General features: G+C 42.6%; 1 protein-coding gene across 2 annotated transcripts in view; it reads right to left on the reverse strand.

Annotated features, from left to right (window-relative positions):
* Positions 1-14,990, reverse strand: part of LOC147683684 (G2/mitotic-specific cyclin-B3-like) — a 332,394-nt gene that overhangs the window by 187,799 nt on the left and 129,605 nt on the right. For both annotated transcript variants that reach the window (XM_086944888.1, XM_086944887.1), the window contains exons 7-8: positions 13,626-13,718; positions 9,954-10,091 (exon numbers count right to left, since the gene is read on the reverse strand). In XM_086944888.1, the coding sequence (XP_086801014.1) occupies positions 9,954-10,091; positions 13,626-13,718 (231 nt within the window). The remainder of the gene's footprint in view (positions 1-9,953; positions 10,092-13,625; positions 13,719-14,990) is intronic.

Here is a 14,990-nt window from a genome sequence, read left to right on the forward strand (position 1 = left end):
TATGTGGCAAAATGGGTCTATTCTACGCTATTGAAGGCTGCTTTGTGACCAACGGTTTTACATGCTTTCAATCCAACTATGTTGATCAGCCAATTTTATCTCTCTGCTTTGGGTTTTGTATATCATACTGGTGGATTTTAAAATGCATATCTTACTATATCATGTATGCTATGCTTGTGCCTCACCAAAATGCAATATCTATCATATTTGCCAAGAAATAATTACTTTTTTGTCTTTTTTCTATTTAGGACATACTTTCATATTTTTCAAAACTGCTACTAGGTTTGTGTGTGTACCATATCAATTTACAAACAAACTGTCTACTCACACTAGTAAAGATTTAAAACATTCCAAATTGTTCTCCAGCCTAGCCTACCACTCTGTTTCAGTAGGATACCATTTTAATACCTTGAGATGTGCTGGTAACAGTGACTAGTCACACTTCTTTCAAATTTGTCACCTTTTTGCTCATTTCCTGTCAATTCACCTTTTCTATTTATTGAATAGATGTAAGGGAAGGAAAAAGGAGGAGGAAAAAGATAAGCAAGGGACGCCAGGTCTGACACCCTACTGGACTGTACCCAAAAGGTATGCTGCTTATCAGCAAAGATCAGGGCACTTTCTTCTAGTGTAAATGGAACCATGATCAACAATCTTGCAGAGGTCCTCAGAAGATATTCCTACCATGTTAATGATTATTGGCAGATACTTTCACTAAAGTGTTTGACATGGCTTGAACAAAGGTACCAATGGGTAAACTGTTAACATTTACTTTTAGGACTCTGATCAAAGTCCATTTGGATCAGTAAGATTTTATTACAGGGAGATATGTGCCGTTACACCAAGAATCTGAAGCAGGCACCATGATCCTCACACAATTTAGGGTACAGTTAATTTTAGAGAGTAGAACTGCTTACATCATGCTCAGCAAGCTGCATCAAAATCCTTTTTGGACCAATGCAGGCATCACTATACCTCAGCTACACTCATTTCCTGGATTACTAATCACTGGCAGATTCAAGCAAAACATGGCTTTATGACCCTTTGTGTGTTTTAAAAATCAAGCCCTGCTTTCTATAACAGCTGCATTCATTGTATCCTTCCAGGATCACTATTCAAACTAGAATACTTAGGTTTGACTCCCCTTTTTGAAAATCTCAACTTGCGGTCCTTTTTCTATTTCATGCAAGCTGAACCATCCCAGTTTGAGGTAACTAAAATCACTGGAATAATCTTGTAGTGTATGCTTCAATAGGTTTTCCATAGAATTCAGAAGCCTTTCTTGAAAAGTATCCTAAATCATGATCGCGGACTTCTACGGGTTCAGAGCTCTGTTGCTCTCTAGCTAGGTATGAGCTTTATAAATGCGCACACACACACAAAGCCCAATATATGTAATTCCATAAGCAATTAAACAAATAGAAAGGAGTAACCTTTACTAGTATACCAGTGTCACACCCTTATCCATCTACAGTTCCACACAGACTGTATGGATACTGCTGCAGAGAATAAGGTGTACTGTTACCAATGGAAGTCTATATTGCTCATACTTCATGGTGTTGAGAAGCAACTTGTCAGTCGTAGTCCATACTGTGAATGGATCTTAAAAGGTGGAGGCAGGGCAAATCATGGTTCCTCCTTCACATGAATGCTATACACTGCCATCATGTGCAGAATTGCATTACAAATTCAACAGATGGGTAGCCAAAGTGCAGCAAGCATATATCATCCCTCCTGAGATTGTCTCATGCTAATGTGATCATGGGAGTATTTCCATTGCCATCAGAGAATGCAGCATGAACTCTAAGACACCAGAGATGCAGTGGGGTGGCCTTTATAATAAATACTAGCAGCTGAACAGCTATATGCAGGGGTTCAGCCAATGGAACAGGGTTAAGGGGGGAGGGGGGTTCTACCAATTTGTTTACATCACATCATCTACTTCATCTCACCAGACTGGTTTGCCTTTTTTTAACCCCCCCCCTTATATATACTTTGTAAACACAAATGTGTAATTCACATTTCATTTGAACCAAATGGAACTGCGACTCCGCACTCGAGTGTTTTTGACGGTGTGAATTGTTTAAACAGGATTTTTTGGAGTGTGATTGGTGCTTGATGTGAGTACCCTTCTGAGTCACAGGGTCATGTATCAATATCAACACGTGTTTCTTGAGCCTCAAGATTCACTTTCACATCCGCACTCTAATATCTTTCATACAAAGGTGGAAACGATTATTTCATTGGTTGTTCGAAAAAACTTTTCACAAGTTCATTGATCTGTTCATTTCATTTAATTTTCATGAAATTATCAATTTTCATGTTCTTTTGAATTATTCCAAGATTGTCATGAAAGTATATCACTTTTTACATTGCCCGATGCATTTCGAGCTACACAGCTCTTCCTCAGGGGACTTTTTATCTGCAAAAAATACGATCCTTTACTAATGGTGTACCAGACATAAATAAAGCAAAGATTCATTCAAATAACCATATCGTAATTATCACATCCCCTCAACATGTAATACATGCAAAATAACTTATAACTATATATCACCTTATAACCCTGCCGATTGTGAATGAGTGCGTGCTTATGTAAAAATACGTGTCTGACAACTTCCACATCACTAACCTGTACCCTTGTGGCTTTAAGCTGGTCAGGGAGCTGTAATGATAATTGAAAGTTGTTGTAACTGGTGGACAAGGCTTGTGACCTGGAGCATAGTAGAAGTGAATGCCTCCCACCCCCTGGGATATTCTGTCTGTCTCTTACCGTGTACGAGCTTCGTGTGGTTTCCCAATGGTTGCCGTATGGCGTGCGACGCTCTATCTGTGCGTTATCTATGGTTACTTATGCCGGTCACGTGGGGTTCACGTAACGGGTGAAAGAACGCATTGGAGTTTTACCCAGATTTCACTGTAGCGGTCCAACTTGCACGCAAAGAGTACAACCCGGCGAAGAAGAAGTTACGCGAGTTGGGGATTGAATATGCCATGCTCTACCCAGCACGACTTAAAGTGATGCACGATGGCCGGTCCACGATTCTACAAACACCAAAGGCTGCAGCAGACTTTTTGAAGCAGTTCAATCGTAGGCGCAAAGAGAAAAACAGGGAGGAGCAGAACCAAGACTCAGACTGAGTAATCACTGGTCTGGTAAGAAGAGCAATGTCCTTCTGCTCCAAGACTGGTAAGATGCACATACGCAATGTTGTTTATACAGTGAACTGCCAACACTCAGTCCAGAATAAAAGCCCACAGGACTTGGACATTTTCAGAGTCCCCCACTCTAAGGGGACATTAGTAGCACCATGTGCCCCTGAAAATGCATTTTATTGTTCTACTATGGGATACTGGCGATATGTTTAGCTCAGGAGGTGGCATGGGCACAGACAGGATGCTCATAGCGGCTGGCGATTCCATTTATCTCAAATTGCGATTTCTGTCAAAATCTCGACTATGACACTGGTAGCGCTGTGAGGACAAGCTGATCAAATTCCAATGCTACCTAACTATTGTTGTCCTATATTGAGCGCAAATGGCAGTGGGTCAACAGACACATCCAGGAGGACGATATGTTGCGTATGTCATCTGTGCCTAGCAATGTAAAATGTGTATACACGCCTGTCCTCATCTTTGCGCTCAATAATGCTGTGCATTGAGGGCTTTGCTGAGGGGATGTGACTGGAATTGGGTGTTAGAATATTATTTACTCCAAGTGTGTACTACTACCGTCCGTGCTATTCAGCAGTTACATCCAGTTCATACCTCATCCGTGTAACTAATGAGCACCTGGCCACATTCACTATGTTGGATGCAGATATGTGCACCTGGCAGAGTGGGAGTACCACAACCAATGTTTGGTTTCAATGTTATTTTCTGTAAGGATATGTCTTTGGCATAGTTGGGATGCTGAAGTGGGTGGCGGGGGGGGGGGGGGGGGAGATGTTGGGTTTTGTTCTACAGACCAATGCACTTGAGAGGCATTGCAGAAATCCAGTGTCATAATACAATATGTAACGTTGTTACTTCTTGTCGACAGCACTTAAAGGTTGTGCATGTTGCAAATGTCAATCCGTACTATGTATGATATTAAGATCCATAGATATTCGCTGAGGAAAGGTCTGAATTTAAAGATCCCTGATGTCATAAAGGATGAAGAAGGGCGCTAGTTATAGTAACAGGGGTCATAAGAGAAAAGCCTAGCTTTAATAAATACATATGGCCCTAATGTAGACGACCCTGGCTTCTACCATAGAGTGTGGCATAAACTTCTCGATTTGCGTGGTGAACCGTTCCTGTGGGGCGTGGATTTTAATATCGCTTTACAGGACGACCTGGACAGATCTGGGGTAACCACTGAACCCTACCAGCGTGCATTATCTACACTAAAAGATATCAAGGCTGATATGCACCTTACCAACATTTGAAGGGCATGCTATCCTGAACGTACTGAGGCCACACACACACACAACGGCAGCGTACAATAGTTGGTCACGTATAGACTACTGGCTAGGTACAGACTACATATCACTCTGGACAAATAAGGTCACGCATCTACCTCAGACACTGTCCGATCATAATCCGGTATTACTTTCGTTAACCATACTGCACTATACCCCACCTCCTTTCAGTAGGAGATTTAATGCTACTGCTTCGCTAAGACATCAGTATACACTGACACTATACACACTGCCATAACCAAGTATCTTGACCTGAACGCCCCAACGACTGAGGACCCGGGAATGCTATGGGAGGCTTTTAAAGCAACAATTAGGGGAGTCTGTATCAGTACCACCGCAGGCATCCTTATAGATATAAGGCGGCAACTTTTCATACAGGAGGACAAACTGCGAACGTTAGAGCAGGATTATGAACGCACACAAAATACCAAATTGTTGGGGGAAATTAGAACTGTCCTAGCGGAATATCAAACATATGCTAATGACGAACTAAAATATGTCACAAAACGACAAATTGTGCGTTCCTACGGGCAAGGAGGTAGAACTTTAGCAAGTAAAATATGTGCGGGTCGCACCCCACAAACGGTCCAGGCGATTAGAGACTCTGAGGGGGTTCTGAGGTATGATGCACAGGGTATTCTGCGTGAACTCATGACAGCGTATGGAGAATTATAAACCTCCCACCTTTCATTACCTGTTACCGTTGAAGTAGTAATTACCATTATTAAATCACTATCGAATGGTAAAGCGCTGGGCTCAGACGGCTTCACGTGCAAATTCTATAAATCATTTGCAGATCAATTAGCACCACATTTGGTGAATATGTACGGAGATGCTCATGACAAACAACTACTCCCGCCAACTTTGGGAGAAGCCATGTTAATTGCCGTGCTAATACCAGACAAAGATCCAGAATACTACGATTCCTACAGACCCCTATCCCTCAAAGGTAGATACGAAGATTATTGCCAAACTGATTGCTACACGCCTCCAACTGTTGATGACATAGCTAGTCCTACCGGACCAATCAGGGTTCATCCTGTTGCGATCAACAGCACATGATACAAGAACATTGTTTGCACTATCATATTATTTAGTTCCCAACACCAAGGCCGCAGCAGTTTTATTAGACGTGGCTAAAGCATTTGATTCCATTTATTGGCCATACTTAAACACGGTTATATGAAGAATGGGTTTCCCTCCTATTTTTTTTACAATGGGTGACAATGCTTTACACTGCCCCAATGGCACGAATCAAAATTAATAAGTATACATCTAACACAATACCAATTACCAGAGGGACACAACAAGGCTGTCACCTGTCTCCTTTACTATTTACACTAGCACTTGAAGTGGAGTGGTGTGGCTCACTGGTTAGAGGCGGCAGACCCGGAAGCAGAAAACGGCCCAGGACCAGGGTTCAATTCCAGACTCAGCAGGGTCGTGGACCAGGGTCAGCGGACTTGATAATTCTCACCTCTGTGCCTACTCTAACCAGGGATCACACTCGGCAACTCTGGGCATTAGCTTGCCTCATCTCTACAACTGCCCCCCACATTCGCCGGGGATGCCTGGTATCATCTTGGAGATACCCAGTAGGGACCATCTCACAGGGATAGCCAGGACGGGTTCCCCAGCGGTCCACAGCGCCATGACGCCTTAGGGCAGCAGTGCGCTTTACAAGACACATACATTACATTGAACCATTGGCGTGCAAAATTAGGCAGGGGCATCATTATTCGGAACTTCAAGTCCCACAAAGATCTTTACATATTTCGCTATATGCAGACGACATGATGTTATATGTCCGGGAACCCGCGCAAAATTTAAACCCTCTACTGAGGGAATATATAAAATTCGGACAACAATCGGGACTTAAAATAAACTGGTCCAAATCAGAGATCATCCCACTGACTGATACCACGTGCCCGCATTCTATAGACTACCCTTTGATATTTGGGAGTCTGGTTCCACAGGTTCCACATTGTCATCCATACAAATTATGGTAGAGCAGTCAGTGCTATGGAAGAACAAATTAAGAGGTGGAACTTTCTGCCGCTATCGCTGGCTGATCATATGTCCATAGTAAAAATGGTAATCCTACCCCGATTTCTATATTTGTTTAATACCATTCCAATCAAACCGCCGATGGCAGTGATTTGTAGAATTTCAGCAATGGTACTAAACCGAATATGGGTGGGTAAGCAAGCCTGGATAGAAGTGCGTGCTCTAACATTACCATATTCGCAAGGGGGGTTCAACGTACGAGATTATTTGCTTAAAAATGTATGTGCGCAAGCACAGTTCGCACATTTTTGGTATCATGAGGTCCCTTAACTTACACATGTTGCAATCGAAGAGGGTGACGCGCTTCCCATACCACTGATGGCTATTATTACACACCGGAGACCCCATTACAGAATCGTGACATTAACACAATAGATGCGATAAACGACGCCTGGCACACAATGGGACGGAAAGCAAACAAATTGCCTTTGTATGCTGGTGCAATGCCATTTCACCACCATCCGGAGCTATCGGTAAGCATGGGCGAATTTTGCGAATTCGCGATCCGTGAATTTGCGAATTCGCGATCCGCAAAATTCGGGAATTTGTGGATGTGCGGATTTTTGTTTTTTTGCGTGTTCGCGGGATTTTTTGCGAGGGTTTTTTGCGTGTTCGCTGGGATTTTTGCGTCTTCACGAGCCGCTTGCATAGCTAAGTTACCCATGCAGTCGTTTATGGGAGAGGGAGAGAGAGATAGATAGATAGAAAGAGAAAGAGGGAGAGAGAGAACGAGAGAAAGAAAGAGAGGCCGGATCTCTGAAAGGCCATATTCCTGAGTTGCCCCTACAGAACATACAGCTTTTTATTTTTAGCAAAACGCATATGAAAATTGTGCTGTAAAGGTCTCTTTTAGCTTAACCCCTCCTGACAACTCAAAATGGGTGTATTTGCCATCCTCTCCCTTCTTCCTGTTTTTTATTTCTGTAAGTGCTTCCTGATGAAGTTTAATTCCTTGGACAGGTGCCTCGTTGCCTACTTATAACTATTCTCTGACCCTGCTTCAAGGGTCACAGCAGGGTCAGAGAATAGTTGCAAGTAGGCAACGAGGCGCCAGGAAGCAATTAGCAGCAGGTGTCCAAGTTGAAGTTAATTTGTTTGTAACCCTTTTGTAAAAGGTTACAAAGAAATTAGGTTCAACTTTTGCACCTGCTGCTGTAACCCTTGCTTGGCTGAATAATCGTCCCCGCTGATTCGCGGATTTTACCGCGATTTCGCGAGATTCGCGGATTGCGAAATCACGGAAAATCCGCAAATTCGCCCGCGAAACGGATTTTACGCCCACCCTTAGCTATCGGTCACTCAGAAAAAGGTGGGAATGGGTTTACTTAAGCAAGTTGGCATAGATACCATGGGAGACCTGTATCATGACAGTCAGTTTAGGACCTTCGACGACCTATCTTTCATAAGTAACCAGACATTACTATTTTAAATCCACGTATCATAGGCTACAAGGAGCGATAAGCAAATTGTATTCATCATACCCCGTGTAACCACAACTGTCCTCACTGCAAATATTGCTTACAACTCCAACAGCGAATCACATAGTTTCTAAACTGTATGTTAAATTACAAGAGGACATAGCGGGAAACACATTGCGAGCACTTGAAAACTGGAATGCTAGCTTAAACACTCTACTAACAATAGAAGAATGGACCATAACATGTACACTTACTGGTCTATTAACGCCCAAAGGAAACCTAAGTATATTGCACTATAAATATCTCCATCAGACCTAATATACACCTGCACGGCTCCATAGATACGGGCTAAGAACGGATTCAAAATGCAAACGCTGTAACTCAGATGCAGCAGATTTTATACATCTGTTGTGGTATTGTCCGAAGGTAGCAGAATACTGGGTGCAAGTGATTAAAATGTTGAGTGCCATTGTGGGTATTTCCATTGAATGTACGGTTCGCACTGGTTTACCTGGTCTGGTGCCTAATATACGTGCTACTAAGCGTAAGTTTTGCGTAGTTGCACAGCTTCTGGCTAAACGCAGGATTTCAGTTGGTTGGAATGGTAAAAGGCCCTGAAAATCAAACAGTGGGTTATAGACCTGACGTATTGTAAAGACACCCTATCAACCTATGAGGATGAATTGCCTGCGGGCTCAAGACCCAAGGATTATTGGAAATATTTGACTATTTAAAATTGTACCAGATTGGCTAAATGCATGTACTAACTATGTCATCAAGTATGTATATTTGAAGTCTATTGTACTGTTATAAAAACTGGATAATGGATGTTGTTGTGCAACGGTCAGTTTGTTTATTCACTGTTGTCTTTGTAAGTTATGTTATGTTATGTTATGTTATGTTATGCACTTTTGTATTGCGCACAGCTGCCCCAGCTAAGGGGCGTCCTGGCGCATGGCAGGCAATGTGCAACAGATAGCAGAAACACAACACAGATAAAAGATCTATTTAAAAAAGAAACGTTTTCAGAGCTTTGCGAAAGGCCAAGAGGTCAGTCAGTAGCCGCAAGTCCACTGGGAGGGAATTCCAGAGTTCAGCCGCCCTCACCCGAAAAGAGCGACCACCAGCCCGACACAACCTGTATCGGGGGACCACCGCGAGCGCTTGGCTTCCCGATCTCAAAGCGCGGGAAGGAACATACCACGACAGGAGGTCAGCAAGAATTGGCGGACCTACTCCCCTCAAGATCTTAAACGCCAAGCACAACACCTTGAACTGGATGCGTGATTTAATGGGGAGCCAATGCAAGGATCTCAAGACTCCTGAGACAGAGCTCCTTCGGGGTAAGCCTACAACGGCTCTAGCCGCGGCATTCTGCACTCGTTGAAGGCGGGTAATCTCCGCCACGTTGGTCCCTACCAAAAGCGAGCTGGCATAGTCCAGGCGAGATAATACCGTGGCCTGGACTATCAGCTGCCTGGTACCACGGTCAAAGAACTTAAGAATGGGCCTCAGCGACCGCAAGATGCCAAAACAGCCGGCCGCGATTTTCTTCGAGTGGCCCTCGTAACAGAGCGGGATCCATCCACACTCCCAGATTCCTAAGTTCAGTGACCGGGAGAGGGACCGGCCCCAGTTCAATGGGCCACCACTTGTCCCCCCACAGTTCCGCCTTCCTGCCAACGATCATGATCTCGGTTTTCTTCGCGTTGAGCTGGAGACAGTTGTTCTTCATCCAGCTTGCCACCGCCCTAAGTCCACTCTGAAACCTGGGGGCATCCCGGTCCGCATCCCCGCTGATAGTCACCGCTAGCTGAGTATCGTCAGCATACGAGACCATAGTCATGTCCCATTGCTTGACGATCTCAGCCAGCGGTCTCACAAATCTTATAAAGTCTTATAAATGCCAATAAAAGAAATTTAAAAAAAAGATATTCCTAGAGCAAATATGTCTTAATTTGATGGCTATACTGCATTCAAAAAACATAAGTGATAAAAACTGTACCACAAATTTAGCAGCAATTAATACAGAAGCGATTCCAAGCAGCTGCAATTCTTTTCTCAAGCAGAGATGGTTGCAGAGGTAGTGGTCTAGAATCTTGACAGCAAGGTACAGGGTTTCATGTGTTAAGGCAAAGCCTTCCTGGAAAACAAGCACAGAATATAAGATGACATTCCGTTGGCAATTTTCTACATTCAGACTTCAATATTACTGCAAGTGTCAGTGTTGGACAACAGAGTTAAGGACAATGTGCAGCTTTGGCTTAAAAGGATTGCTTAGCAGTAGCATTTTTTCTTGCAAGATCTGTATTTCTTTTTTAAATCAAGGCAAATTTATAATTTCCACATTACTTAAATTTAATTTCCTTTTGCAAATATTACTTCCTAGTAGACAACATATCATTTCCCTTAAAAAAAATTCAACACCCCAAATATGAGGAAAACTAATATTGATAAAGAAAATTGGTCCAGCTTTATTTTGTTTGTGGTTCTGGATGAGTAGGTGAGAATGAGACAGAAAATGGATGAATGGATTTTTCTGCTGTTGCTTAGGAACCTTTTAAAGATCCTCCTCAGCATCTTCTGAGTGTGGAAGCAGGTTTCAATAATAGAGTTGACGTATGCAGTCATATTCAGTTTGCCCGTCAATGAGGATTCTAAGGCTCCTGTTGTCGGTGCTGGCTGGGGGCCAGAGTTCAGCTGGGCACCACTTTGAGTCCCATGGCAAGGTGTTTTTTCCGAAGATCAGTACTTCTGTCTCGTCAGTGTTGAGCTGACTTTCATTTAGTTAGGGACTTCATTAAAGCAGGCATTGCACTCATTTACTATGTTGGGGTCTTTTCCAAGTGTGAGACTGAGTTGCGTGGAGAGGAGGATGTTGGCCAGAGGAATCATCTATGCGTTAAAGGAGTTGGGGTGAGCGGTTAGCCATGAGGCACTCGTCAGAGAAACTTACAGATTTCAGAGGAGTATGGTGCCGGCTGACCCCTTTTGACTGTTAAGACGACGCAGCAGAGAGCAGGCCCTTGGATGCCATTCTTGTGCAAGCACCCGAGGAGGATGGGTTGTAAGACTATCAAATGATGCTGACAGTTCCAAGAGAATGAGGACAGTCATGTTTCCTCCGTCAAGGATCATGCAAATGTCATCTTTGTCATCAAGTGTCATTTTTGTCTTGTGGTTGGAGCTGAATCTGGAATGAGTGGTATCGAGGAGCTGGTGAATATTGAGGTGGTCTATGAGTTGGTAATTGAATAGTTTCTCGAAGGCCTTTGCAAAGTATGGTAGAAGGGAGATTTATCTGTAGTTGTAGTGTTTTGCTGGGTCAGTGGATGGATTCTGGAGCAAGGGCAGGATGGTTGCATGTTTCCAGATGTCCAGGAATGTGGTTTAGTCAATTATGGCATTAAAGGTGGGTCTTAGTGCTTTGCTGATAGGTTGGAGTCTTTCTTTGAAAGCATGGGGCGGGGGGCAGATGGGAACAGAGAGGTTGATGTTCATGGTAGCAGCGTGTTTGACAACAATGAGGGGGGCACAAGGTCATGGTTCATTCTTTGCCATGTTGAGAAGTTGAGTTGCAACAGCGAAGTGGAGTGGTTGAGGGTTGTAGTTGGCTTATATGGAGGTTATTTTTCTAAAAGAAAATGTTTGAGAGCTTGTTGCAACAGTTTTGTGAAGGGGTAATCTTGTTGGAAGCATCAAGTCGCATTGTGAAACGAATTGATGGTGAAGAGTTCTTTGCTGCGGTTTGTGACAGCATCAGTGTAATCTGTAAGAGCTGTGTGCTTGGTGTTCCGTATCTGCTGAAGGTAGCGTCTTCGGGTGGATTTGAAAATATATTTCACCTGTGGTGTCTTGGATTGGTCTCCATTTATAGTCCAGTTGCTTTCAGTGGTGGTTCATCAGCCTGATTTCCTTGGTGTACCAGCTGGTCAGTGGCCCGCTCCTACCATCAGGTTGCGCTTGAGGACAGCAAGGGTGCAAGCACATTGCACTGAGCCAGCTGGTGAGGTTCTTGATGGCTTTTGGCAAGTTACTGATGTGCTCCTGCCGGTGTACAGAGAGGGTGGAAACACGTACATTTTTACATACTGACCTGTGGGACCTTTGACTTGATCAACACTGACTAAATTAAATGCAGATGACCATTGAATGTAACAGAATTGTGATAGCAGTGAAGTCAATAGCATCACTCAGTAATTGGTGCCAAAGGACTGACCTGGAATTTGACTGGAGGTCATTGGGGCCACTGAATTCATCTGGCGTCTGGCTTCATAAAGTCACTTGATCTTTGAGCTGACTAGCAAAGTGAACCCATTTGAATTTGACAGCAACATTTAGATGAAATAGTGACTGTATTGAAGACAATGGCACAATTGACTTGACCTTGGCTTTGACAACATTACAGTTTAGTGGTACTATTTTTATATGTTTAAGCTATATATTTCAAATATTTATATAGCAGAAACAAAGTCACAAGGGTAGTGGAGAGCTTCACAGGTAATAGGGTAAAACAACATTACTCTTTATACCTAAGCAACATGTTTTTTAAAGCTTAAAAGTGACAGAAAATAACATTCTAGCCCACTAGTAGAAGGCAAGAACCGATTCATTAAATTACTACATATATTTAAAAGGAGTGCTTCATTAGGTTCGTAATAGGTGATGTTGTAATAGGAGTGCGTGAAAGTCAACTGTACCGCTGAGTGGACCTGGAGTGTGACAAAAGTGAGAAAAGCCATTGCTTTAATCTGTAATGGGACTACATGAAACTCAGAGGGGTTACCGTGTTTACCTGAAATGTGATTCAATTATCAAAGGGCCACTAGCTTCAGCTGAAATCGAACTCCTTTAAATTGAGTGGCTCAATCAAACTGACCTGGAATATGACAACATTAAAGACAGTGGTGTCACTGGGTGACATGGAATGTGACAACTTTCAAGACAACGGTTCTAGTGAGTTGTCCATATAAGTGTGTTAATTAAAATTAGTGAAAGCCTCGAGTTGACCTCTAAGGTAAAACTATTAAAGAAGTGGATTGATAGAGAGTGACGGCATTAAAGTCAATAACACAAATCTAAAAACTATCGGACTTTCACTGCCCATCACAGATCTGGGTAAATCCATATATATGTTGCTCACCATGTCACTCCAGTTTGGGAGCAGGGTCAAGACCGATTTGCATATGGCTGGGTCTAAACTGGGGTGGCATGGTGAGCAAAAGAACAATGGATCTAACCCAGTTCGTTTGATTTGGGGGGGGGGGTGAATGTTTGATTTATTCTGCATTCCGTCCATCATTTGTGTGTCTTTTGCAGTACCGATCGAGCATGTTATTAAGAGACATTATCTAGTGCTGCTCCAGTTTCAGGCATGTCGTTCTTTCAGCTTTTTTCATCGGAGTCCACTATCTTGTGGCTCCATAGACGTGCAATATGTGAACTATTATGAATCCAGGACAGATTTAAGACAACCTATGATAGTCTGCTTTAGAATAGGCAGCAAATGACCTGATCTGGCAAGATAGCCCTGATACATTTTAAGCTTTCCTATCTCTATGCTGTGGATGTTGGTGGATGTGTACTGAAATTGAAAAATCATTTTGAAACAAATCATTCAGAAAGGCCTATCCACTAATAATGTAATTATTTTAGCACTGCACGTTTCACATAATACCTGCACTTCTGCAATCCAGTCCACTACAACAGATCTTTCTCCAGCACCAATGTCCAGCTGTCTGTGCATGTAGAACGTCAGAGGAAAAGCAACCTAGAATTAACAATGAATTAATAGGAGATATTACAATTTTTCTTATAGACCTCAGTGCAGGTTCAATTTAACATAACATGAAAAGTAACCTAAGAGCACATTTAATTAAAGACGTGCTGAATAAAACAGTTAAAGTATCAAAATAAAAAAATGACCTATTTCTGAAACTCGGACACATGAATTTGCTCCCCCAGTTGAGAAGCGTAAAGTAGATTATCATTTCTCATATTGATTGTGAAGCATTTTATATGCAGATTTTCCAATGCTTATATACATAAAAGTTTAGTTCTCTTATGTTATAGTTTTTATATAGTGTTTCATACCACATTGTGGAAGCCAAAGCACATTTTTGGACCGTTCGCCTGCTGCCCTATGAGGGAGTGTATAGTTGGCATAGAGTTCAATCTGTCTTGTCCTGGGGTGCAGTGTCTTGCGAAGTAATGGAGAATGCAATGTGAGCTAGGGGCAAAAAATATAATTAGAATTAACCAGCATTTATTCTGCAGAGCCTGTGGTAGGTTCCAAGGTTTCTAGTATGCTAAAGGCGGGGTCAATAGACAAAGATACCTGTAAGATGTGTGCCTTAGGTACTCCAATTGGTTGGGAGTGTGGGTGCAGAATGACAAACATAGGCAGTTTGTAAGAACGTAAGGTATTAGTTGAGGAAGATGGAAGCCTCACTTATAGTCAACAATCACAATCCATGACAGGGTGAACCACAAACATCACCAAGTTACTGTGCTGAACCATCTGGTAGCCAGACACAAAAGCAGTTAGGCTTAACTTAGAGGCAATGTGTAATACATTTATGCAGCTCTCAAACAGAGTTAAGGTGAAAACACAACACAAGAAAAATCCCCAAACAATTTAGAAATAAAGTAAATTCTAATAAATACAATTACACCAAAATGAATGAAATTGAATCTAGGGAAACCGTTATGAATTTTAAAGAAAGCTAGTGCCTAAAAGCTCAAAGTGCCAACAGCTGGCATCTGGTCACGCGAGACCCATTAAGGTATAAAGTTAAGTCTGACTATGATGGCGCATGAGTCGGATACAAGGGATGTATTGTGCTCAGTCTCAGTTTACCTTTGGACTTACATTAATTCTTGAAGCAAAAATCCTAGAGGAGGTTGATTGCTGCAGCAGGCTATGTATTCAGATGAGTTAGAGGCCCTGGAAACACTGGATGAAGTCTCAGTGAAGCAGTCCGTAACGACTGGAAAAGCTCTGGACAGGAATATCTGGGTTCCCTAGCCAGGGAGGTTATCA

Source organism: Lissotriton vulgaris, chromosome 11, assembly GCF_964263255.1.
Source record: "Lissotriton vulgaris chromosome 11, aLisVul1.2, whole genome shotgun sequence".
Lineage (NCBI taxonomy): Eukaryota > Metazoa > Chordata > Amphibia > Caudata > Salamandridae > Lissotriton > Lissotriton vulgaris.